Source organism: Dermacentor silvarum, chromosome 2 (assembly GCF_013339745.2).
Source record: "Dermacentor silvarum isolate Dsil-2018 chromosome 2, BIME_Dsil_1.4, whole genome shotgun sequence".
Classification (NCBI taxonomy): domain Eukaryota; kingdom Metazoa; phylum Arthropoda; class Arachnida; order Ixodida; family Ixodidae; genus Dermacentor; species Dermacentor silvarum.
This window is the reverse complement of record NC_051155.1, coordinates 219,325,284-219,351,074: the sequence shown is the minus strand read 5'-3', so window position 1 is coordinate 219,351,074 and position 25,791 is coordinate 219,325,284. Positions and strand designations below refer to the sequence as shown.

The 25,791-nt window shown below is 45.4% G+C and overlaps 2 protein-coding genes across 2 annotated transcripts; both read left to right on the top strand.

Moving 5' to 3' along the window:
• Positions 1 to 2,079: 2,079 nt before the first annotated feature.
• Positions 2,080 to 20,017, top strand: LOC119442670 (uncharacterized). Its single transcript, XM_037707635.2, has 4 exons — positions 2,080 to 2,212; positions 12,954 to 13,156; positions 18,161 to 18,286; positions 19,677 to 20,017. The coding sequence occupies exons 2-4, from the start codon at positions 13,015 to 13,017 to the stop codon at positions 19,838 to 19,840; spliced, it is 432 nt and encodes a 143-aa protein (XP_037563563.2). The 5' UTR covers positions 2,080 to 2,212; positions 12,954 to 13,014; the 3' UTR covers positions 19,841 to 20,017.
• Positions 20,018 to 20,660: 643 nt separating this feature from the next.
• LOC119440709 (cytochrome P450 1A2-like) lies at positions 20,661 to 23,223 on the top strand. Its single transcript, XM_037705594.1, has 2 exons — positions 20,661 to 20,670; positions 22,865 to 23,223. Exons 1-2 carry the CDS (start codon positions 20,661 to 20,663, stop codon positions 23,221 to 23,223), a joined length of 369 nt encoding a protein of 122 aa, XP_037561522.1.
• The last annotated feature ends 2,568 nt before the right edge of the window (positions 23,224 to 25,791 follow it).

The following is a 25,791-nucleotide window of genomic DNA, read 5'->3' as shown; positions in this document are numbered from 1 at the left end:
TGATTAGCTTACGTTTCATTAGAAATGCGAAAATATTCAATATTCTATTCGATATTCGGTACGTATTTTCTCGAATATTTGTATTCGATTCGATACGGAAATGTCACTATAAGAACACCCATAGAAAGCGCTGGTTTACTAAGCTTAGCGCAGACGTTTGTTTGAGTATGCTTTTGTACTATGCGTTTGTACTACGTGTGCGTGTGTTCTGTAGGGAACGTTCGGCTAACTGCGTCTTGGGGCAGCGGGCAATAATGCAGCCTACTTTCCCGTTTGTGTATGCTTATTGAACAAACACACCCACTCAGGTTGTCAGAATTGATTCATAGTTCTTCACTTTGGTTTCTCTCACAGATATATTTGCGGTATGCAGTCGAACGCAAGGTCATGGCTTAGATCCGTGGCCATGGTAACTTCGATAAACGTGGTGCATCTCAACATGGTACATGTAATGATATTTAGGAGTGCGTAAAAGCTCTCGGCGTTGTCAAAATTGATGCCGCAAGCTCAAATACAAGCACTATTGATTAAAAAAAAGTATTGATATGCGCTTTGCGTCTAAGATTTCTGAAAGAACTCGCGGCTGTGCGAAAATAATGTACAACCGTGAGCAACAGGAGACGAAACATCCAACTTTTTTTCAAGGAACGATTACTCGATAATGAGAGCGGCATGTGGATGCACAGAAAGTAACACTCCTGCTGTGCATTTCTTGTCGTGCAACTAGTTTACCTTCTTCACGTAGCCTCTATGGCGTCCTGAATGTAAATTTGGATGGTTCCTGCTAGAATGCTTCGAATGGCGTGCAAACCTATATTAGCCTAAAAAATACGAATGTTAACCTCTAGTTTCTTTTGCGTTTCTTCGATAATCCAGCAGTGGGAGCGAGGAAACACTTCAAGAATAGGATCTTGGCATGGTCCGACAATTACGGCGACGTGTTCACCTTCTGGATGGGCGAAAAGCCTGTCGTAGTGTTGGGTAGCCACGATATCGTTAAGGAGGCGTTCGTAGCTAGGAGAAACTCCTTTGGTGGACGGCCTCCTTGTAATATGGGTGAGTATTAGGATAGTTTCTTGTGGGGCTGTTTGGGAAGTCATTACTCGGACATTATGTGCTAAAAGACTTACGTACGTCAAGAATGGGCAAGATGAGAGTATGTCTTGCTAGTATTTTGCAATGTGCTTTCTCTGTGTGTATTTCAGTGCCTAACCTTCGTTCACTAACCTAGAATAACGAAACAGCAGTCCACAAGCTTGACTGTTTAAGGGGGACTTTTATTTGAATCTGTAACGCATTTACAAGTGACACTACCTCAAGTTGTGCGATGCTTTGTCATAGTTGCACAGTTGTACACAATCACATACATTTGAAGCCAGCAGACAATGAAGCCAAGGAAAGCATATGGACAGCTATTTGTAGTTTTAATTGCAGCGTAGAAATGATAAGCTGACGAGAATTGAAAGTAGATGAAACAACAACCGTTCCGAACCATAGCCTTGGCATTATGTATGCATTGCACTACCAATTGGGTTATCGCGACGGCTGTTCCCACATCCACATTCTTGGGTATTTATGTATGTGTACAAAATTAAACCCGGGGAACATTGACTAGCGCCACTCCCAGTCATGGCGGTGGATGTGAAACAGCCTTTTGACGTAGGATTTGACGTAGTGAGCAATATCCAGATCTCAATCGCAGGCATTTTGGGAAGCTTAAATCGTGGGGAAATGTAAATATAATAACTGTCTGTTGCAGGTTGCTCTCGAAAAAAAAAAAAAAAAACACGCTTCGCTTCCAGGGGAAATGCGCAAGCAGAAAGGGGATCACGACATCATTTTTGAAGATGCAAACCTGACCTGGAAAGCGCTCAGAAAAGTCGCGATGGCTGCAATGAGGTAAGGGGTATTCCCTTAAGGAAGGTTCTTGTCATAATTAGAAGATGCTTCAAGTGCATCTATGCTTTCTGTAGCAATCGAACGATTTGATTCGTTTTTGTTTTTCTTGGAATTCCTGTGAGCAGATCTTGACAATAGTTTCCCTTCACTATTGCAGGAAACATACTTCCAGCGAAAAATTAGAAATCCTTTGCTGCGATGTCGTCGACGCCTATGTGAACTCGTTGGACGACGAGACGGTTACAGTAAAAGCGAGAGATCCTCTATTGTTCATCATTTTCAACATAACGGCAGCGTCAACATTCAGCACAAAGTAAGATCACTCTGTTTAAACCTTTAGTTTGCTATTGTTCGTGGCAGCCATAGGAAATGTTGGGTTAATATATATATATATATATATATATATATATATATATATATATATATATATATATATAGTTGGGTATAAGGAAATCACGCTGGCCACGGTTTCGGCTGGTCCACCAGCCGTAATGTTAGTAAGATTTACTGTGCAAATACAACGTACGTCGTCCTCTCGTTTCGTCGTTTATATATGTATATATATATATATATATATATATATATATATATATATATATATATACAGGAGGTTTATTGAAAGTTGAACACGCTGGACCCAACGTAACAGATGCAGAATGGAGATGACGAACTTTTTGGACATAAGACATATTTACTGAACGTTTTCGGCTGGTGGAGCAGCCTTCGTCAGAGTACAGTAACACATGTACAAATTTGTTCATGTGTTGCTGTTAGCAGCACGACGGTACCCCAGCCCACAGCTGCGGTCAAGCATGAGCGTGGCTCGGTGTTACCTTCCCAGGGCAATGGATAGAGAGAAACAGGCCTGTCCTGTGGCCGGCAAGGTCACCCGACCTCAACCCTCTTGACTTTTTCTTGCGGGGCTATATTAAGCATCACGCATACACGACGGAAACGACGATTCCAGAAGCCTTACAGGAGAAAATAACTGAAGTATGCCGCAACATTTCACCGATGGTAAACATGTGTTCTACGACGGTATCCAGCGAGCCATTGTGTCAAAAGAGCGTCTGCTACCTCTCGCGCGCCTGCTTGGTTTCGTGGGGTGGCGCAATGTATGCCGCTCGTGCACGCGCACGAGACAGGGGCGCGGACCATCACTGGAAGAGAAAGAAGTGCGTTCGGCGCAGAGACGCTCGTGTGGAACGTTCTTGAAAACTCTTCGTGTACATAGTTAGTTGCAGGGCACAGGTTCGCCCTTAATAAACCAGTTTTTGTATTTTACTCCTCGAAATACCGCTACATCCTGGTGGAGGTGCGGGGTATGTTTGGAAGTCCCCTGGGTGCCAGAGACCGGAGCCCCGATCCTCAGCGATTGGAATCTGGAGAGGTGACTCCAGTGCACCAGCGCGCCAGCCGCCGACTTCGGGGAGACCCACCTGAATTCGGACCGCTTCCCACTGATACGGCCACACTGACGATGTCTTCCACTGACGCCACGACGATGACTAGCCAGGCGACATCACCCGAGGTCGTCCTGTACCCGCCTCGCATGCCCGAGCTGTTCCACGGCGACCCGTACGAAGACGTCGAGGATTGGTTGGAGCACTTCGAGAGGGTCGCAGATGTCAACGGCTGGAACCCGGCACGGAAACGTCGCCACGTGTACTTCGCGTTGGGGGATTCAGCAAAGACATGGTATGAGAATCACGAAGCGGTGTTAACGTCGTGGGAAGAGTTTCGGCGACATCTGCTTGCTGCGTTTGCATGCGCCGATCGCCGAGAGAAGGCTGAGAATGCTCTGCAAGCCAGGAACCAGCGCACCAACGAGAGTGTCGGCATGTACATCGAGGACATGTCCCGTCTGTTCAAACGTGCCGATGCAAACATGTCCGAGGAGAAGAAAGTGCGCCATCTTATGCGTGACGTGAAGGAGGAGCTATTTGCCGGGTTGGTTCGCAACCCGCCACGTACTGTTGCGGAGTTTCGCACCGAGGCGACGACGATAGAGAAGGCCCTGCAGCAGCGGGCCCGCCATTACAACCGTGATGTCAGCAGCGCCCCAGTGGACGTTCTTTCGGCAGGCATGGGCAACACCGAAGCGTTGAGAGAGCTGGTGCGAACTATCGTTAAAGAAGAGCTTCGGAAGCAGCAGCAACCGCAAGTCGCGTCGACTGTTTCTTCGCTGGCCGCCGTCATTCGGGATGAAGTTAGGCATGCCATGTTAGAACCGCAACCGGAGGGGCAGCCTGTTTCACTCGGGCAACCACTGCAGGAACGCCGCGTACCAACATACGCTGACGCTGTGCGTCAGCATGCCGTGCAGACTGCATCATTCGCAGCCCTCAATGCACGCCCACCGGCTCCCCGCAGTGCATCTTTCCAGGGAGAAAGATCCACGAGTACAGACCACGAGTACAGACCACGGAAAAGTGACGTGTGGCGCACACCCGACAGGACGCCGCACTGCTTCCATTGCGGAGAGGCCGGACACATGTACAGATGGTGCCCATATCGGCGAGTCGGCCTTCGTGGATTCGCTGTCAATGCACCTTGCCCCCGCAATGGGGAAAGACCCATAGATATCGAAGATTACTTGTCGCGAAGTCAACTTGCAGCTGCTAGTTACCAACACCAGTCACGGTCACCAGCGCCCGCCCGCTACCGATCACCAAGCCCACGACCCTTTTCAAGTTCCCCAAGGCGTCGTTCAGAAAGCCCGCGCCCGGAAAACTAAAGCCAGCGACCTGGGGAGGCAAGGCCGCTGACGTTCGACAAAGCGAAGATCCTCCGTCAATGTTGCAGTGCAGTAGCGACATTGAAGAAAGCGACGACTACGATAAGTACGCAGAAAATTTCTTCAGACTTACTTATTGCCGTGGATGGACATGAATCGATTGCTTTAATAGACACGGGTGCTGATTATTCAGTCGTAAGCTACGCACTTGCAAAACAGCTAAAGAAAGTTTTGACGCCGTGGAACGGACCGCATGTACGTACAGCTGGGGGTCACCTCATTAATCCTCTAGGAATATGCTCTGATCCGAGGTGTAACTTACGTTACCCAATTCGTAGTACTTCCGGACTGTTCGAGAGACGTTATACTCGGTATGGATTTTCTGCACGCAAACGGTGCTATAATTGACTTGCAGAATTCTAGCGTTTCCTTCTCTACGAAGCTGGCCATTGACATGGAGGAGCCTAAGGAACCGGACTACACTGCCTTGCGAGTTCTTGACGCAGACGTAACTGTGCCACCACCAAGCAGTGCACTGGTTCGCGTCAGAAATCAAGCATTCGTTGATCGTTGAGCTGAGGCGAAAACCATACAAGACCTCATAGGTGCTTTTGCAGAGTGTTTCTCTACTTCATCAAGAGTACGGAGAACGCAGGTTGTTAAACACCGTATAAAAACAGATGAAGCAACCAGACCTGTATACCAACACCCATACCGAGTATCGCCGAAAGAACGGGAGATCATAAAGAATCAGGTGCAAGAGATGCTTCAGGATGATGTTATTCAGCCGTCCAACAGCCCATGGGCGTCCCCGGTAGTTCTTGTCAGGAAAAAGGACAACACAATGAGATTTTGTGTTGATTACCGGAAACTGAACAGCGTCACCAAGCGTGATGTCTACCCCTTGCCACGTATCGATGACACCTTGGACCGGCTGCGTGATGCAAAGTATTTTTCTTCATTGGATTTAAAAAGCGGATATTGGCAAATTGAAGTGGATGAAAGAGATCGTGAAAAAACAGCATTCATTACTCCGGACGGACTTTATGAGTTTAAAGCACTCCCATTCGGCCTCTGTTGCGCGCCAGCGACCTTCCAGCGCATGATGGACAGTGTCCTGTCGGGTCTCAAATGGCAGTCATGCCTAGTCTACTTGGATGACGTTGTGGTATTCTCTTCAACGTTCGAGCAGCACGTGGAGAGGCTACGTTCAGTGCTCCAGGCTATCCAGTCGGCCGACTTGACAATCAAACCGGAAAAGTGCCAGTTTGGATTTGAAGAGCTTCGTTTCTTGGGTCCCGTCATCAGCGCTCAAGGTATTGGGCCGGACCCCGAGAAGACTGCAGCCGTCGCGGGATTTCCAAAGCCACGAGATAAGAAAGAGGTGCGTCGATTTTTGGGCTTCATTCATTCTTCACTCATCTTCATTCTGCCTCCGAGATGACGCACTCTACAAGAGAAACTTCCAAAACAACAATGAAAAGTTCTTACTCGTCGTACCGTCAGTTATATGGCCTGAAATATTAGAAGCCTGCCATGATGACCCATCATCAGGCTACTTGGGTGTCACCCGAACATTCGCCAGAATCCATGCAAAGTATTTTTGGCCGAATTTATTAGCGTCAGTACAGCACTACGTGAAGACATGTCGCGAATGTCAAAGGCGTAAAGCACCACCCGTAAAGCCAGCTGGTCTTCTTCAACCCATGACCCCACCAAAGACTCCATTTCAACAAGTTGGGATGGATCTTCTTGGACCATTTCCCACATCGTCATCAGGGAAGAGGTGGATCGTTATCGCGACCGACTATTTGACACGATATGCTGAAACTGGCTGCCTTGAGCGGGGAACGGCCGTCGAAGTTGCCAAGTTTTTTGTTCACAACATAGTGCTTCGACATGGTGCCCCAATGGTTGTCATAACAGATCGAGGTGCAGCATTTACAGCTGAGTTGATGCAGTGCTTGATGACGATGACTAACACCAGTCATAGAAAAAGCACTGCATACCACCCCCAAACAAACGGGTTGACGGAACGCATGAACCGCACCATTGCTGACATGTTGTCAATGTATGTTGACATCGAACATAAGACTTGGGACGAGATCCTGCCCTACGCTATATTCGCCTACAACACGGTCCACTCGTGTCACTCCGTTTGAACTTGTCTAGTATGGGGGCACCGTCACAACAACGCTGGATGCCATGCTGCCAGCAGATAATGACGACGTCAGCCCGTGCGACGTTGACGAGTTCCTACAAAGAGCCGAAGAAGCCCGCCAGTTGGCACGATGCCGATTACGCTATCAACAATGCAAGGATGCACGTTCTTACAACAGGCACCGCCGAATAGTTCAGTACCAGCCGGTTGACAAGGTGTGGGTATGGACACCAGTGCGACGTCGCGGACTCTCAGAAAAGCTACTACGACGGTGCTTTGGCCCTTATGAGGTTATCCGTCGACTAAGCGACCTGATTTACGAAGTAATCCCTAGTGGAAACGAGCGCACTAAACGCCCTAACATTGCTGACGTCGTCCACATAGTCCGCATGAAGCCTTATTACGAGCGATAACGAAAAGCCTCCGACAAACTTAGCTACCCTCCTGCCTGCATCGGGACGATGCTTATTGGGAGGGGGAGTAATGCCGCAAGTATGCTCCTAAACATGTGTTCTACGACGGTATCCAGCGAGCCACTGTGTCAAACGAGCGTCTGCTACCTCTCGCGCGCCTGCTTGGTTTCGTGGGGTGGCGCAATGTATGCCGCTCGTGCACGCGCACGAGACAGGGGCGCGGACCATCACTGGAAGAGAAAGAAGTGCGTTCGGCGCAGAGACGCTCGCGTGGAACGTTCTTGAAAACTCTTCGTGTACATAGTTAGTTGCAGGGCACAGGTTCGCCCTTAATAAACCAGTTTTTGTATTTTACTCCTCGAAATACCGTTACAATATAACGTGAATTATGTGCTAAAAGAGAACGTGAAAGTATGGTTCACAAATAAATATTCGGAGACTATTAGAGGACCCTAAGGTTCGTGACTGTCATTCCCAACCACCGACGGTCTCCTGGGAAGATTGTAATTGCGTTTTCTAGATTTATTAGATTTTAGAGATCAAATATCAAACTTCTTCGAACAAATATTGTGCATGAATAGAAATTATCGAATATCGAATAATATATCGAATGGTGAAATGCCGGATGCATATATTTACTGAAAAATATGTATTTTGGCATAATTAGGTACCACGCATGTACTGACTAGCGAAAAAAACCAAGCCAACGGTCACCGACAATTAGGATTCGTTTTACACGCCTTATCACTTACTACCATTAAAAGAACTGCAGGAATAGCCTCTCAACCTCTTAGAAGCCAGGTTGCAAACAATCTTTCCAAGAATGAATGGCTGCTGTATGACTAGCTTCCCAAGAACGCTAAATAAATGGGTGTTGAAAACAAAAAAGATTAGAAGCGGGGGAAAAAGAAACGAAAAAGCTGATGAATGACTTGTGTGCCGCAGAAACATGTGTGCCGCAGTTGTGTCCCCCAGTTGCAAGGAAAATATCACTTGTGTAGCGTAAAAAATGAAACTGCTACAGAACTACAATGCAAGAAGCACTACATGAGCGACTACAAGCAAAAATCACAGGTTGTCATGAAGGCGTCGGCCTCAAAATTGAAAACAAAGCTTGCATTACCCACTTTGTTTCTGCACTGCTTTGAAAGCTTTTGTCGTTGTTTCATTTCTGATAACTTGTGGTACTTTGTGTAGCAGGCGTAGAGTAGTAGCCGGACTTCAACAGTCGCTTGTTGGAAAATATTTTGTGTTGCTGTAGTAGAAAATACCGAATAGTTCATTGTCGAATACGAATACGAATGGTTAGTGCGTAATATTCTTTTCGTATTCGAAACTTCGAATATTCGCTCACCCCTATTAGATTTGATAAGACTTGTTGCGAGGCTAATTGACTCATTGTGCAAGGGAAAGAAATGGTGCAAAACAGACGAGCACGAAGAGACCAAGGACCGCATTCAGAAAAAAAATCTATTGCGGTAGAAATGTTACTAAGAGGAAATTTGACAATTCTGATGCTGGAAATGTTGCCACGCGTACTTATTTATCTTTCGCAGTGACCGTCTTTCCGTGGCTGACAATTGTTAGCATCTCCCAGTTTCTCGAATGTTTCTCCAAGTTTCTCGAATGTTATCCGTGGTTTTATCTATTGTTTATGTTGCCGCCTAGCCTTGTGTAATAAGATTGTGTGAGCGAAAAGAGAGCAGGGGTGTGCTTACATTCTAGAACTTACGTGAGCACCAGCGATAAAGCGCTGGAAGGTACAGTGAGTCATGTATAAATGGCCGGCGAGTCTGAGGGACAGTTTAGATATCCGGCCATCGACGAGTTTGCTCGCGGCTACCATTGTGCTGAGTGCTACTTGTTTTTCCGGGCACAGGTTCGCCAAATAAAAAGGTAAACTCTTGACTCAGTTCGGACACTGCGTCTTTCTTGACCGTCGCTACAACAGGACAATATAATAGTTGAAGGCTATCCGTCCAATGGTCAAGACCAGTAACGAATGAAAAGCTTTGGTAATTTGGACCCAGATATGGAGAAAAAAATTATACGTAAAGCTAAAACATAACCAAAGGCAAAAATGGCGTGAAGGTTGCCTTCGCGCGCTGCGCCTTCGAATCGAAGAGGAAAAGACCCAAGAACAGGAAATCGTCGAGAACAGCAAACGGCGCCAGTCTCATCACGTTGAACAGAGCATCCGCCGCGGCTGTTGGAGGCAAGTGCTGCCGCCGGTTACCCACCGGTAAAATAGGTACAAGTGTGCTCCCGGCCTGGTGCTCGGCCATTATGGGACCTCAATGCTTGGAAAGGGGTGTTTGTCCCCAATCCGAAGTCGCCTCATTAGGTGCAATTGGGGCGCCACATGGGAAACTGTCGCCATGGGAGCCGCCCAAACCTCCTTACTTTTGTGTGCTGACGGGGGGTTTCGGCGGGAATTTACTGCGCAGCCTCCTTTTCCATGCGTTTCACCCCTGAAGAAAACCAAATGCCAGGCCGGGGTACACTTGTGTCCATGTGAACCAGTGGGTGACTGGCGGTGGTGGGAATCGAACCCACAACCTCCCGCAGCTGAACTAGGCCATATATATATATATATATATATATATATATATATATATATATTCTCTCTTTCTCCATCTCGCTTTATATATAAAGAGAAAGAGAAAGGGGCTTGCCTCCCCACTCGAAAAAAAAATAGTTGACACGCCACTGCCACTGTTCCATAAACCTCTTTGATGGCAACTTGGGTAACTGTGTAGCACGCTTTTCATAACAATAATAATAGAAAGCATATCACCAATTACACACTCATCATAAGATAGATTGCTAAAGGCATTAAAGTGGCCAATCATCTCCAAAGTATGGATGCGCCACGTCTTTCTTTAGTCTGTCATTACGTTTAAATTGATAATTATAGGTTATTGCTTATTGCGGAAATAATTAAAGGAAGCAGGCCCATTTTTGAATCCTATCCGCGTAGACAAAGAGAAACGAGCAGCTTCTTTTATGAAAGATTACGCGTTCGACGTTTCAGTGCGCTTTTGTATACCTTTCGCGTTTGACGTTAAACATTTTTGGTGCCAACGTCGGTGTCCGTCAAGCGATAACATCGATATAAGAGCCGCATTTCCAAGCCACGCGAAAGGGCTCTATTCCATCTCGCTGATGTTTACAGTTCGTTGACCTAAACATCAATGAAGTGCACTAGTCCCATGGAACACCTAAAATTAAAGATTACGTTTGTGGTGAAAACAACAATGCTAGGATAAATCTATTATAAGTTCACTGAATGTGTTAAACTTGACCGGACAATGCACCAGTTTGTTCCTGGCTTCAAGTGCCGTCGTGTGACCTTATTTTGTGTTTTCTGATATGCCCTGACGTATTGTAGTAATGTGACTGGACTTTGTGTGTCTGTGTTGTTTTCTGATGCCTTTCTTTTTGTGGGGCATGACTTTATGAGTTATGCCCTCAAACCTAATGTCAACTTATGAGTTGACATTAGGTTTGAGAAGGATTTCATGTAATTTTTGTTCATGTCTGTAGACTTGATTAGTTACATTTCTATTTGAAACGTAGTAGTCGGCGTAGGTAATGGTGCGAACATCTCCAAGATATTATATACGTAAAAAAATTAGAACGCTGCAGGGGAATTGAAAATGTCATATAATCAGTGCATTTTATGGCCGCTTTTGTCTTTAAAAACTATCACTGCGCCAATCAGTTGCTAATCTAAGTAGTTCATCTACTTTAGATAGCGCCTCGTTGTACATTCTTGAGAGAGGAACAGTCTTGAAGTTGTAGACTAAAATATTATAAAGTGGTTTTGTTTTCCGCTTTAGCTATTTTTGCTGATGCTGGCGGGCATTTTCGAAATTATTTTGGAATTAAGAGTTCAGAAACGTACGCAAGTAGCAGCATTTTTTTTATGGAAAAAGCGATATACTGGAGGTTGAAGAGAAACGTTTTCATTCGTGTCACTGCGCTTGATGTATAAGTCGTGAATTTCATATCCGTGTGAAATAAATGTAGCAGCTTTCGTTTCCAGCACCGTGACCAAACCTTCGATGGGCCTACTTCCGAAAAGTGTGACAGAAATGTAGAGCAGTTTCGCGCGCACATGGTATTCATTCCTGTTGATATCCGCAACTGCGAAGGTGACCTAATAAAGTACTGTTGTGAGCTGCTGTACTTAATGCCGATACCCCGTAGGGTTACTGTGACAAAAACACTTATATGCCTCGAGTCCTACAATGGGACACATTAATGATATATACATAATGATATCGCTCATTTCAGGATAGAGCGATATACTTCCTATTCGTATGAAAACAAGAAAAGTAAGATTAGAACTTCTAAAGCGGCACTTTAGGTCAATAAACGAAACGCCATGATAAGAAAGAAGACTACAGCTTGTACTTCACAGGAAAATGCTTTTTTTATTTTGAAGGGCGTGATGAAAGCGGCGTCTAGATAATTGTTCATGGCGAAATTACGTCCTCTGGGCTTGTCAAAAAAGTTCTGAAAAGATGTAACCTAAGAACAGGACACAAGAACAAAGTAATAACGAGAAATCCAAATGGACAGTAAAGTTAATTCTGACGGAACACTAACGACATTGTGTCAACAAACACGAATCTGTGTAAGCACACACGAGGAAGTTTGTTTGCACCACAAGCACGCGAGACATAAACAACGAGCGGCAATGAATGTTGACACTACTCAATAGTTTGTTTGGGCGTTTCGCGCCTATTTGTAATTCCTTCACATTAGCATTTTACGGTCCACTTCATATCGGTTAGCGGCCGTCTGCAGTTTTTATTAAATCTGTGTATGCAGTGACATGCCCGAGTTTGAGAAACTGAAGGGTTCAGAATTTTTTTTACGAGAGCTTTCAGCAGTGGCCGTCTATCCAAACACGTGGATTGAGCAAAAAAAAAAAAAAAAAACACAAAACAAATGCTGTTTATCTTAGATGCAGAAGTCTATAAATATTTGTCAACCAAGTCGTTGGACATGTCTTAAGTAAATTCTGACAAGTGTTTACAGTCAATAAGTAGCCTGTTCACAGAGTGTGAAAAGGCATGTGACCTTACACTCCAACGATTGTCCGCACGACGTTAATTGATAACATATAGAAAAAATATAAAAATCATAATAATTATTGCAGGACGTCTTTTAACACGTTTTATGCACCCAATAAACCGCGAATGCCTCTTCTAAAATTAGCGCCCGGCAAGGATAGTTAAATCATATCTAATATTTTGTTTCGCTTTCCCTGGTAAACATATGTTTGCAAAATAACCTGCTTCTGTGCGAACTTGCCCTCTCACTATACATCAACTCTCCCTTCCTCTTCTCTGCGATGTTTTTATCAATGAACTGGTAGAAGCATGAGTGAGAATACAGCGGTTCTTCTCTTACCTCTGTGGTCTAGCTTATTCATTATTATTTATTATTTGAGACTCCGTGAATAACTTATGTGTTAGTGCATCTGTTAGTGCGCGTGTGTGTTTACTTTCTTTCACTTATTTCTTTCACCAATAGCCATCTCACGTGCCAGATAGCGTGCGAAACCTGCCACTAGCCAAAGCTCTTGTGATATCCTTAAACTCTCTCTAGCTTATTCATCTTTATTTCTGCTTATACCGTAAAGAAATCAGCGGTGTGGGCAGTAATAACTCCCTTGGCATCATTAGATTGATACGTATTTGTGCTGTTATACATCCTCATTTTAATTCAGGTTCGAGGTCAACAGCCCGGACTTAGTGCAACTGGCCAACATAAACCGAGGTCTGCCCGACATGTCTCCGCTGCAGAGCGATATTGCCCCGTGGCTTGGCGTCTTGCATTGGCGCCTGGAGAGGGCCTTTCGTCGCCACATGAATGAGCTGCTGGCACTGTTCAGGCGCCTGTACGACAAGGCCAAAGACGAATATGTTCAGGGTAAGGGAAGGTTGCCAAACGTTACGGCCTTACCGCAACTGTTTTTCCTGTCCGCACGGGGTCAGAGCGAACTCCAGCGTGGCGGTGCAAAACAGTACTCAGCACACCATCGTCGTAGGTGCATTGTTAAATTCTTGGTGACATTGACCATTACTTACTTGAGTGTCCTGAATTTGGCCCAGAAGGTACAGTATTAATACAGGGTGTTTTTTTTTAGCTGCACCAAATTTTTCAAATTAGAAAAATATATATCTTGGTCACGTTATCTTTACCATTCGAGTGCACCGATTGGCGCCCTCTAGATACAGAGCAATTTGCGCACTTACGTGCGTAACTTAGCGAACTTACGCTAATTGAACTTTCTAATTGTCAACAATAGGTGACTGCAGGAAATGAGTACTTTGGGGCCCATCCTCGACACTACCTATCCCAACGATCGAATTTTCAATAGCGGAGTTCATGTGGGAGCTACGCGATCAATTAGTTCCCCCTGGCAGGCTCCTTGAAACCGAAACCGGCCGCAAAAAGAGCGTCGTTGTCGTCGATGTCGCCGCCCCCCTGCCTTTCGTCACGTCTCCGATGTAAGGCGCCGGTCCGGCCCGCGAGCAGCTTGCGTTATCTCCTTGCTATCCGCGGCGTTCGCAGTCGACGCTACAGACTGATATGACGGCGTGCCTGTAGTATCTAAAAGCCCAAGGAGCGGGGTTGGTGCTACAGCGCAATGGGCGCCCGACAGGAATGACGAAGTAAATTTGCCGGCCCGCCGGCATTGAAGTGCTAGGCCAACGCCACAGACACCAAGGAGATAACGCAAGCGGCTCGTTGGGCCGGACCAGCGGTGACGTCGGAGACGTGACTGAAAGGCAAGGGGGGTGGCGACATCGACGACAGAGACGCTCTTTTTGCGGCCAGTTTCAGTTTCAAGCAGCCTGCCAAGAGGAACTAATTGTTCGCGTAGCTCCCACATGAACTCCGCTATTCAAAATTTGATCGTTGGGCTAGGTAGTGTCGAGGACGGGCCCCAAAGTACTCATTTGCTAGCCACCTATTGTTGATAATTAGAAAGTTAATTAGCGTAACTTTGCTAATTACGCACGTAAGTGCGGAAATTGCTCTGTATCTAGAGGCCGCCAATCCGTACACTCGAATGGTAAACATAACTTGACGAAGATTTACATTTTACTAATTTTAAAAATTTGGTGCAGCTAAAAAAAAAACAAAAAAAAAACACCCTGTAGATAGACTGAAGCGCAAGATGACCCCACACTCAAGTGCAAGTGCCATTTTGTTGCCGCGAAGACATTGGATATTTAGGAGAAAGGTGCTTCCGCTTCTCCTAAAGTTCATCCGTGATACGGGGTTCGAGTGTAGATGGTGAGCCATGTGAATCCTCCAGCTCGCCCATTATTGAATATTGGGCGAGCTGTGGGACTACGTGTCAAGTTCCTTGTGTTACTGTGCGCTGTTTTGTTACCAGATGGACTATGATTGGCTTCAGACCGTACTGATTTGAACAGGTGGCGCTCGGCTGGAGCAATGACTGACAACACTTGCAAGGCTAAGTCCACCCGCAGCAAGCAACAGTCCTCCTCCTTTCCCTCCCTAATTTGCAAGTGCGCTTCTCTGCACAGAACACTTGTACAACAAGCGGCGACCCCCGCCGTGATTCGAATCACGAAGAAGTGCAAACTGCAAATTTTAGGTAACAAATAAACGTCTTTCGTAATGCCTCGTGACTCTTCGCCAATCCCACACAGTGAGTATGTTCCATTCAGTAAAGGGAAACCAAACGAAACCAAACATGCTTGTAACTTGTCTTTGCGCATGGTTCCATCGCGAGAACCACGTCTACATCTTTCATGTCATAAGACAGGCAACCAGGCGCTCGTATGTGATGATTGCAAAAGTGACTATACCACCATTAATTGGGCAAAGTGCCTCGCAGAAAGGCTAGCTTTGCAATTTGGAAAAGGGTTCATTGGCCTCCCTATTAAAGTTGCCATCCACTGGCCCGACGGTGGAAACCTCATTTATTTCATTGTAATCGGCTTCCCCGGAAACTGTACACAACTCCCCAATAGAGCCAAAAGCTTCTTGAACATCGAATCTTGAGAGAACGGCATCGGTCGACCGTTCTTCAGAATCGTCGCCATCGGAGGTGCCTAAACATTTTGTACGTCTGGTACTTTCCTTGGAATTAACGCACAGAGGGTACTTTGTGTTGCTTCTGATATGCTGCATAAAGAAAACCTTCCCTCACGGTGCTACAGACAACCTTTGCGGTTTTTGTCCCAATATTTATCATAGTCTTGAACACAACAATCAGCGCACAGACGAAGGACAGAGAATTGAAACGCTTATTCACGTTGAAAAACGCACAAGCACCTCAGAACGTACCCTTCAAAAACGTGGCTTATCAGGTGGAGGGTACATAAGCCTCTCAGTTGCAGTTCCCATTTTTGATTTCTTAGCCGCAGGGATGCACCTGGGTTCATGACATGTCATGGATTGATCGTGAGAACGAAAATAATTCAAATGACCAAGTTTGGTAACAATGCCGAAGAAAGCGTCAGGAGGAGGGCATTCGAAAATCACGGGATACCTATTGCACACCTATTTGTGATTCCTTTTACTGTTTCTGCAGGGTTGACCAGCTTCAGCTACTGTGGTCACTTACTTTAGTTCAAAAATCAAATAGGCATTTTTTTTCGCACAGTGTTCGGCACCATGAACTGAATCCAGCGATTGCTGCCCTGGTGTTGACGATAAATAGTGGACCTGCTACTTTAGGCGGCTTGTGTGGCAGCCACGGTCGAATTTAACGACCGTTATTACATGGCTAATGCGATATGCGATACATGGCTAAGGCTTCTTCTAAGCGCTGCATGCTTAGAAGAAGTATTCAAGCTCTTAGACTGGGAAGGCTTAGGATGAGGATCAACGGCGAATATCTCAGCAACCTTCGGTTTGCAGACGACATTGTCCTATTCATGCAACAATGGGGACGAATTACAACAAATGATTGAGGACCTTAACCGAGAAAGTGTAAGAGTGGGGCTGAAAGATTAAAAATTTGGAGGAGGCTTAAGCTTCGCTTTTAAGAGTGGAACGCGATAGCATTCAAAGATTCCTGACTGCTTCTCACGCTTCCCGACAACTGCAGCTTAAGCAACCATAATGGTTACCGGGAAACACTGGCGGGGAACGCTATGCACGAAGGCGAGCTTTCTGGTAGAAACGCGGCCTCTTGCGTGGGGCGATTCCGGAGATATTGCACAGCCGCGCCAAATAATTGCATAATTTTAAGGTTTCCGTTTTTGTTTCGTACTTTTATTATTTCCGTCTGAGAAGATTTAACATAAAAGGCATGCGATGTGGGTGTTTTGTTTCATGACATTTGTTTGTGGATTGTCATTCTCAAAATTCCGAGGAATAAATTTGCCAAGAATTCAAGACAAGGTATGAGCAACATTAATGATAAAATGTTGTGGCAATATAACCCGCATATACCGTATGTCATATAAGAAGGGTGGCATATACATGTACCTAAATATATTCGGAGGGCCTGCGTGGTTGGGGATGATTTTCTCCCCCACCCGCCGACATCGCACGCCGATGCCGGTTGCCGACGCCGGATTTTCTGCGACACGGGGCCTTAACCCTATCGCGTTAATATGCAGAAGACAAATATGATGGTCGATAGCCTGGCAAGGGAACAAGAATTCAGGCTCACCAGTCAGGGTCTATAGTCTGCAAAGGAGTACGTTTATCTGGGTCAATTACTCACAGGGGTCCTGATCATGAGAAATAAATTTACAGAAGAATAACATTGTATTGGAGTGCATAAGCCAGGCATCGTCAACTACTGACTGGAAGCTTACCACTGCCGTTGAAAAGAAAAGTGTACAATCATTGCATTCTACCGGTGCTAACATATGGGGCAGCAACTTGGAGGTTAACGAAGAAGCTCGCGCACAAGATAAGGCCCGCACAAGGAGCGATAGAACGAAACATGTCAGGCCTAACGTTAAGAAACAGGAAGAGACCGGTGTGGACCAGAGAGCAAATGGGGATAGCCGATATTCTAATGGAGTGCACATTAAGAGAAAAAAATGGAGCTGGGCAGGCCACATAATGCGTAGGATAGATAACCGGTGGGCCATTAGAGTTACAGAATAGATACCAAGAGAAGGGAAGCGCAGTCGAGGATGGCAGAAAACTACTAGGTGGAGTGATGAAGTTAGGAAATTTGCAGGTGCAAGTTGGAATTAGCTAGCGCAAGGCAGGGGTAATTGGAGATCGCAGGGAGAGGCCTTTATCCTGCAGTGGACATAAATATCGGCTGATGATGATTACATGGCTGAAGAATTCTGGCACTACACTGATTAATGCGCAAATCAAAACCAACACGCTGAAAGTATCGCGACTGCATGGAAGTAATCTTAACAATTTACATAATTTGTTTGCCTAATTTGAAAGGTATTGCGATAATCTGAAGTCAGCACTCAACAAGGATATCGAGAGCCTTCTGTTGGTGCAGTGGTTGCTCACATATTATATTGTATTATTCGCTGCTTCTATTTTAATTTCACTGAAAATTTGACATTGAACTGAATGCAAGCGTTCGTAAAACACAAGTAATGAATATCACATCGCACAGCCGAATATTTCTTTCTTTCTCTATTTATAACAGAACGCAATTAAAATGAAACAAAAAATGTAACGCAGTTCTATGATGTGCCTTGTAGGTTTAGCAATGTTTAAGTTTTTGTTATTCACCGAGTACAGGCATATATCTCTATTCGCAGCGCGGTGCTGTAATCCAGCGCTTCGTCCTTTTCCTTCCTTATGTTCTGTCCCGCGTTGTTATTCGATTTAATATAATCCCCTAGTCTCGCACGCCGTCTTCCTACTGGGAGTTCAGGTCAACACCAAAATTTTCGCTTTCGCTTAATTTAACACAGATGTCTCACAATTAATGCGAATGCTGGGCGATGGTTGCAGGTGAGGAACTCAACTTCGTACACGCTATGTTGGCTGCCAGAGAGGAAGCCATCGAACAAGACAAGAACGACGCCATATACTTGACCGAAAGAAACATGATGCAGATTGTGATGAACTTATTCGAAGGTAGGTGTGTTTCGATGTGTCCCTGCAGGTAAAGATTATGTGACCGAGCTGTCGTTCACAGACCTACTGGCGTGGTTTAATTTCTTTTTTTTTTGTATAGCGATCTGTTTTAAGAACGTTACAACAGCTAGAAGGGTCGTTGAAGAAACATTTTTACCTACCTATGGTCAATGCTTTTAAAGAATGCCTTTATTCAGCTATTGTAATTTGAACTACAGGTTCTGTCTACAATGAATAGAAAGCTAAATTGTATAAGCAAATCAATAATACAAGTTATTAATTATTTACGGATAATTTTCATTTGGGAGTCCAAAGGGAGCTTGTTGCCAGCGGACCTTATCTATTGAGTGTTGGGGGAAGGTGATGTGTTCAAGGTGAGTGATTCAAGAGAGCGCGTGGAAAGAGATTGGATTCCGCAAGTTTCCTTTAGTTCTTTAGAACTGAGGCAGGGGCTCTGTTAACGATTGCGTGCGTCCACTTGACATTGCGCGAAGGCAACCCTTTCTCCCACCCATCGAAACCTTAATGTTTTTGAGACAGTTCAGTTGGAGTGCCCGTGCTTTTGAGACAAACTGGTGATCCCGACATATGGGCGTATTTTGCACCCATGATTGTGTCAGCTTTGAACATTTGCAGAAACGCTTATGACGCGTTAGATATGTTTATTCAAGCTCCAGCGCCGCTGTTACTCTGCAGATGTTCAGCGCTCGCAAAACTTCAAGCCGCTGAGCACTCAAGATGACATATCAGGGGGTTTAGAGTTGATTTCGGAATTTATCTCTAACAGGCCGCTTAATATTTCATGTCTACGTCGGCGCTGCGTATCATGATCGTATCTTCAGTAGTGAACATTCAGCCATCTTGTCCGACCAACAAATATTACTTGAGCGCCATATCTCATGAAATGCACTGCACTTATTATACTATATGCCGGTATCGATTATTTTGACTGGTGAAGAAATCTCAAGAGTGACAGCGTTGTTATAACTGAAAAAAAAAGGTTTGATTGTACTGCATTACGCTACGTAAATATTTCTGATAATTTAGAACGTGCGGAGAAATTCGACTCCTGGCGTGCTTTTCGCCATTCGCCGGCGGCCTTCGGTATTATGTGCAACTACATGACAATTGGCTCACATCTGTTCTGACGAACATGTCTATAGTAAGAATGTACTTGTGGATATGTGCTGTATTTTTCTCTGTGCTTGCTGATGTAAGCTACATAACACGATGAGCTCTCTAGAGGTGTGTCTCTCACGTCTTGATTGTTGATCTCATCTCTTTTTGAGAAGCCACATGGTTCTCTTTATCACCTGAATTAGACCAATTAAAGAAACAGAAACAAAAATATTGACCGATTACATGCAGCAACTTTTTTTTCTTCTTACAGCGGGCCTAAACACTTCAGTGAGTGCCGCTGACTGGCTGCTTCTTGAGCTCGTGCGCAACCCGGACATCGAGAAGAAAGTCCAGAGTGAAATCGAAATTAGTGATTGGTACATGCTCACACTGTGCCTGCCCATACTGTCACTAAAAACATTTTATACGTTTTAATACAGGTCCTTGAAAAAAAAACAATGGTTGTGTAAGATTTTCTTAAACTGTCAAATAACAAGACAGTAATGTCACAACTGCGGTCTTCGCTTATTAGACGGACGGAAGCAGGCGCTGTCTGTCTAAGAGATTTTGTGGACGCATCACTTACGACCAAACTGCACGTTTACCCGTATGGGGGCGCTCCGGTCGTGGACACGGTACATTGCACTTGTGGGAAACTCCACAAGAAGGGCAAGGCGCAGAATAACTGTCATGGGCTCCTTAAGGTTTTTCGCCGAAGCACTTGTCATAGCGTTCGAGCCTCTTTCATTCAGTCATTTGTATTTGGCAATACAAAGAGGCGACCTGAGAAATGTGATATGTGCTTGTCGGAGCTATCTCTGTGCGCAATCGCTAAACCTTGCGGCAAGACAGTTAGTGTGGGGCAATCGCGTGTCCCTTTTAACTCGCGGTGGGGAGATACCTCTAAAGAATGAGTAGTACTTCCGTTTCAAGGCGGGCGGTGGTCTTTAGGTCAGTTCCTGGGATGCTTGGTACTTGAGCGTTCATACAGTGTGCAACTGAAATTGGCGAGAAAAGTGGCCTGCTTGAGGTGCATTGTAAATAGACAGTCCACTGCAATTACGATCAAGCAATAAGCTCAGGTTAGTATCGAAAGACTAGGCGCTAGTTGTCAACTGTGCGAATGTGCTCCTTACAGGTGAGAGGCGGCCAACCATGCAAGACAGAGATAGACTTCCCTACACAATGGCCTGAATCCTGGAAGCCCTGCGGCTGTACCCTCCCGCCCTGCTAGGGCTGCCTCGCCGAGTGCAGCATGACGAATGGTTAGGCAAGTGCGCAAGCGTATATTCATTATTACAGAAGTAGTCGATTGTGCGTGTGTCCGTGCGTGGGGTAGAAACACCAACAAATGAAAAGCGACGTTCTTGATGTGCCCAGAAATGTGCGGGCGCCTAAATGGCTCTGTATCACCACACTTGCAAACTCACCTCCACCCCCCGCGTCTATAGCTATAATGATCTATAACGTCTATAATGATCTATAGCATTACTACGATGAATTGCTTAGCCGCCATGCAAGCCTATCTTACAGCGAAGCTTTCTCAGCGAATCCTTCCGTACCTTACTGACAGTGGCTGCTGTTACCGCTGCTGTTTTGCCGAATAGCTCACACAGCGAAAATAAGAGAATGACGTGCTTGATGATCGAAATTCTAGCACAAATGCCCGATGCTTTAACATTTTTTTGCTGTATTCATTAGGCCGCAATCGCATGCACATTTATCTTGAATCAGTGCCAAGCAGCTTTCCCAGATAATAGCACGTTAGCGAGAGTACGTGCGCCCTCCAGTTTCCATGGTGCTGTCACCTCGTCAGCGTCTTTCGCGTCGTACTTCTCTATGCATACACCTCTGCTCACCATTCACCTCTCCATACACCTCCATAGACCTCTCCTCACCACGAACGTCAAACTTCGCCTTCGGCCTCATGGCATCACAGCGTCGGCGTCTCAGAGTGCGCACTCGCACGAATGGCTGTTCACATTTCATCATAGCTCGTGAACGGTGTACAGCATAAACATAAACATTGAACGACATTGAAGTTGGGAACTGTGCGGTGCATCAACACGAATATTGCTTGAGATTGCTCATGCATAGGGTGACAATGAAGGAAAATTGTGCGCATCGCATCCAGATTTAGAGTAGTTAAAGGAGTAGTAGTGACATAATATCTTTGCCTTCTCATTCTCATTTTTTTACGTCAACTGGAGCTCTGCGACCTTGAAATTCTAGAAAGAACATACTGGCAAGCCTCAGAGCGGCCGAAATCTTTTAATACAGTAGCTCATCAGGAGGAAGGTTTGGTTTTGTTTCCGGGGAGGTTACTGTGTCATGGGGTCACGTTGCAGAAAGTGGTCACATGCGAGCAGGAACGTCGCGACATTTTGACACTCGCTTCGATTCGCTCGGTCATCTGCTATGCTGCTACATCGGGCCTCACAACGAGCAATAACCACTCATCTCACATCTTCAATAAAAAACAAACTTCAAGTTTACGATTGTGAGATCGAACCTCTCACTCTCAGCACAGCAGCCATGCTAGATCCTCTAACCGCCAGGCCACAACATTTTCTGAGGTTTCTCCTTCAGCACCCGATGTGTGGCTTGCCGTCAAGCAACGACTGCATGTATGTTTATTTCGCGCCAACGCCAACTAATTAGCTCGTTGAGACGACTTGCTTGTGCGTCACAGCTCAGAGCTTGGGCAGTGATTCATTCTACTACAGACTTATAATTGTCTGTCGCGTGCTTCACGAGCGGGAGCATGCCATTTTATCCCACTCATGCTTCGTGCAACGCATGCACATTCATGCGACACATTGAGACGCTGTGCTCGACAGCTATATACATAATTATTATTCAACTATACCAAATCAGGATAGTAGTTTTATTTACCGTGTAAACTTGTAAACATTCGCTTACTAAGCAAATTTTTATTTCTGCTATGGTCGCTGATACGAAATTTATTGCCATATTAAAAAGCACGGTGTGACGGAAGCACAGACAAACATAAACACATCTTTACTGGAAGACTGCGGACATTCGCTGTCAGAACGCAAGAGTGAGGATGAGCGGCAGCAGCAGTGAACGAATTCTCCTTATTTCTGCCTCTCGCGTCTACGCGAGAGGCAGCAGAGACAACGGCAACAGCGAGTGGGCTAGCCTTCCAGTCGGCTAGCCTTCTAACCCACCGTAGATTCTAACCCACCGAAGCGTGTCAAGTGCTCTCGCGTTAATAATGGAAGTTCATGCACACACTTCAACAAAAACCCAATTATACGCCCACACGTCTTAGCAGTCCTAAACGCAAACACTCAGTGTACGTAGAGTTTGCAAGAATCTACAAACTAAATCAAACTAATTATTTTTTCGTCCACAAGGAAACCATGTCAGAGCATATCTCTTTCGCAGAGAATAACCAATGACACTGCTGACAGAAGTCATACTTCGTCTTTGCAGGGGGTGTACTAATACCCGAGAACGCTATTCTCCTCTACAACGTATTCAAATGTGGCCGTGACCCGAACCTATGGGAAGATCCGTGCTCCTTCAAGCCCCAGAGGTTCCTGGACGGCTTGACGGGTGCGCTGTCCACCAAGGACAAGCCCGCGCTGCTGTCCTTCGGACTGGGCCCCCGAAGCTGCGTTGCGGAAAAGCTCGTGCCCACCGTTCTCTTTTACGTTCTCGTCAGGCTGATGCAGCGCACGACCTGGAGCCTGCCGCCTGGCGAGGTTTACGACCCCACGCGAACCGACGGCACAACATTGCTGTTGGCACCGACAGACCGGCGCGTAATCGTCAGCAAGAGGAACAAATGAAAAGTGATTGAGGACCTTATTGTGTACTGTGATGGACAAACAAAACCTCAATGACAAATTGATGTGCTTGAATGGAGGAACCTCGGCTTCTGCTAGGCCGTCATTCTTTGCAAGGAAAAACAACTTGCTCGCCGCTATGTTGAAAAAAGTACCATGAAAGAATTCTGAGTTTTTCTATTTAATGAACCGATTTCCCCATGATCAGAGGGTATATGCAGAGGCCCTGCCGGTGCCATAATGACAGTTGTTCCCACCGATTTCTCCATAACATGGGCTAAAGGCAAGTTTCAAGGTTATGTCAAGGACAATGCCATTTGTGGATTTTACCAGTGAACTTTAGGGGAAGTTGACAGCTAAGTATCCTCAACCCCACCCCTATTACAGGACGTTTTTTTGACGTCCCCGTCTTTTAATGTCGAGGTCTAAGCGGGCCTGTGATGACACAAACACAACACGCTTTATAGTTGCCCTTCAGCCCGCTAAGATTGACTACTTACCGGCTACTTTGCGGATAGATGGCGTAATTAAACTTGTCGTGAAGTTTATATAATTATTGTCGAACGCATGTTTTATTCGTTCATAAACTAAAGGGAAGGGGGGGGGGGTCTCACTAATTGGGAGAAAGTTTGCCGGGAGGGGGGGGGGGGGGGGGGGGGAGGGCGAAGTAAAGGACTTGTGAAAAGATTGATGACGTGGACATTAGGGGCCATTGTACCTTCACTTTATGTAAGCATTTAACGTTATCACTTAGCATAAATGCATAAAATCAGCGCATTATATTATTTCTGACCTTTCTGAAGTCAATTCCCGGAGTTCTAAGCTCCTAGATTCTACTCAATATGCTTTAAAAACCCTGCTCCATTCTTCAGAGATGGTAGACATATGTGGGTGAAAGACTGTGATATCAGGCAGATACAGCTCCTCTCTTACAAAAATTGAGAAGCACAATATTAAAGTTTTAGCGAGAACACTACTATCAGCCTTCCTGAAAACTCAAGCGCCTCTTCGGCCTCTGTGCTTTTTATGAAGACTATACAAGTGCACTTAGTTATATTGTCCTCCATAATAACATATTCGACGAGGCTAAGTACAAGCATAGCTGCGTTTATTCTTAAATGCAATGTATAAATGTTAGAGGGCCTTTCAAATTAAACCTTTAGGGGCCGTAGCTAGAACAGCGGCAGATGCTCGACTACGAGGGTGACCCGGACGATCATGACACAAATCGTACACAAAGATGCAGGCAGATCGACGTCACGAGGAGCTATACGTTCAAGAACCTAGATTGAACTCTCGACATGGAGAAAAACCGTATGCTGCGACAATCATGCTGCACAGATGACGTAAGATGTTTCAACTTTCTGAGATCGCCTTCCTTTAATTTTCTCGGGTAACCCCCCCCCCCCCCCCCCCCCCACCCCTTTAAAAAAAGAAATACTGACTGTCTTCATAAGAAAAAAAATATTTCGGACAAAAAACACTTAGTGTCTCTCAAATAATCTCTAACAAACACTTGTCCAACCTTTTCTGACACTGTTCAAAGCAACTCTGGAGCTCCTCCAGTTTGATGCAGTCAAGTGGCCTCTGCGAAGTTGTCTTCAGCTCGTGCGCAGTGGTAAATCTCCTTTATTTATCAATTTTTTTCAAGTAAAGAAAACATATCACAGGCAGCGTAATCTGATTAATAGGGCACGTGGTCAACTACGGCTCGTTCATAAGAGTCCAAATACCCCGTCCTTACAAAAGCAGCGTGACCTGTGGTGTTATGATGAAGAAACCAATCACCCCCATTCCAAAATTTTGCGTATTTCCCTCGCAAATTCTTCCTTAATCGCCTTACTATTCCCTAGTAAAATTGCTGATTGACAGTTTGTCAAGGAGAAACAAGTTCCTTCTGGATAATTCCGAGAACGCTGAAGAAGATAAAGAAGAGAAACTATGATCATCGTCTTCACACGAGCGTATTCGTCGCATATTTTCGGTTCTCGTCAGGAAAGAAGCATCAACTGACTCGTAACTTGCATTCTTTGGCGTTCATACACATAGGACCAGCTTTCGTAACCCGTAATAATCTTCAAAAACAGGCCTGATCACTTTCAGCATGATATTTAAACTACTGGCACAAAATCGAGCGAATTATCTTTGTTTTGTGTTTTTGTCCTTTGTGAGCACGCGAGGAACAAACATCGCGGCAACGTGTCTCAAGCCCAATTTCACACTCAGAATCTACTCGCATGAGCTCCAACGCAGGCCAGCAGCTTCTGACATCTTGTCATTTGGGTAGCGACTACTCTCACCAATGTTTTGCTGAACCTTTTCGGCAATCTCGTAAGTGTGACTGGTTCAAGGTTGGCCGAAACGAGGATGGTCATTGACCCTCATTTATGCTCCTGGAACAGCCCAAATCACGGAAAAATTATGGAGTGCGTAGTGACGCACTCCATAATCGTTCTCTGAAGCATTTTGAATGTTTCTTGGTCCTTTTTTTAAAAGAAACTGTAGTAAAAGACTCTAGGACATTCGCTGTATGTGACGAACAGACGTCACGATTTTGCAAGAGCAGCGTGA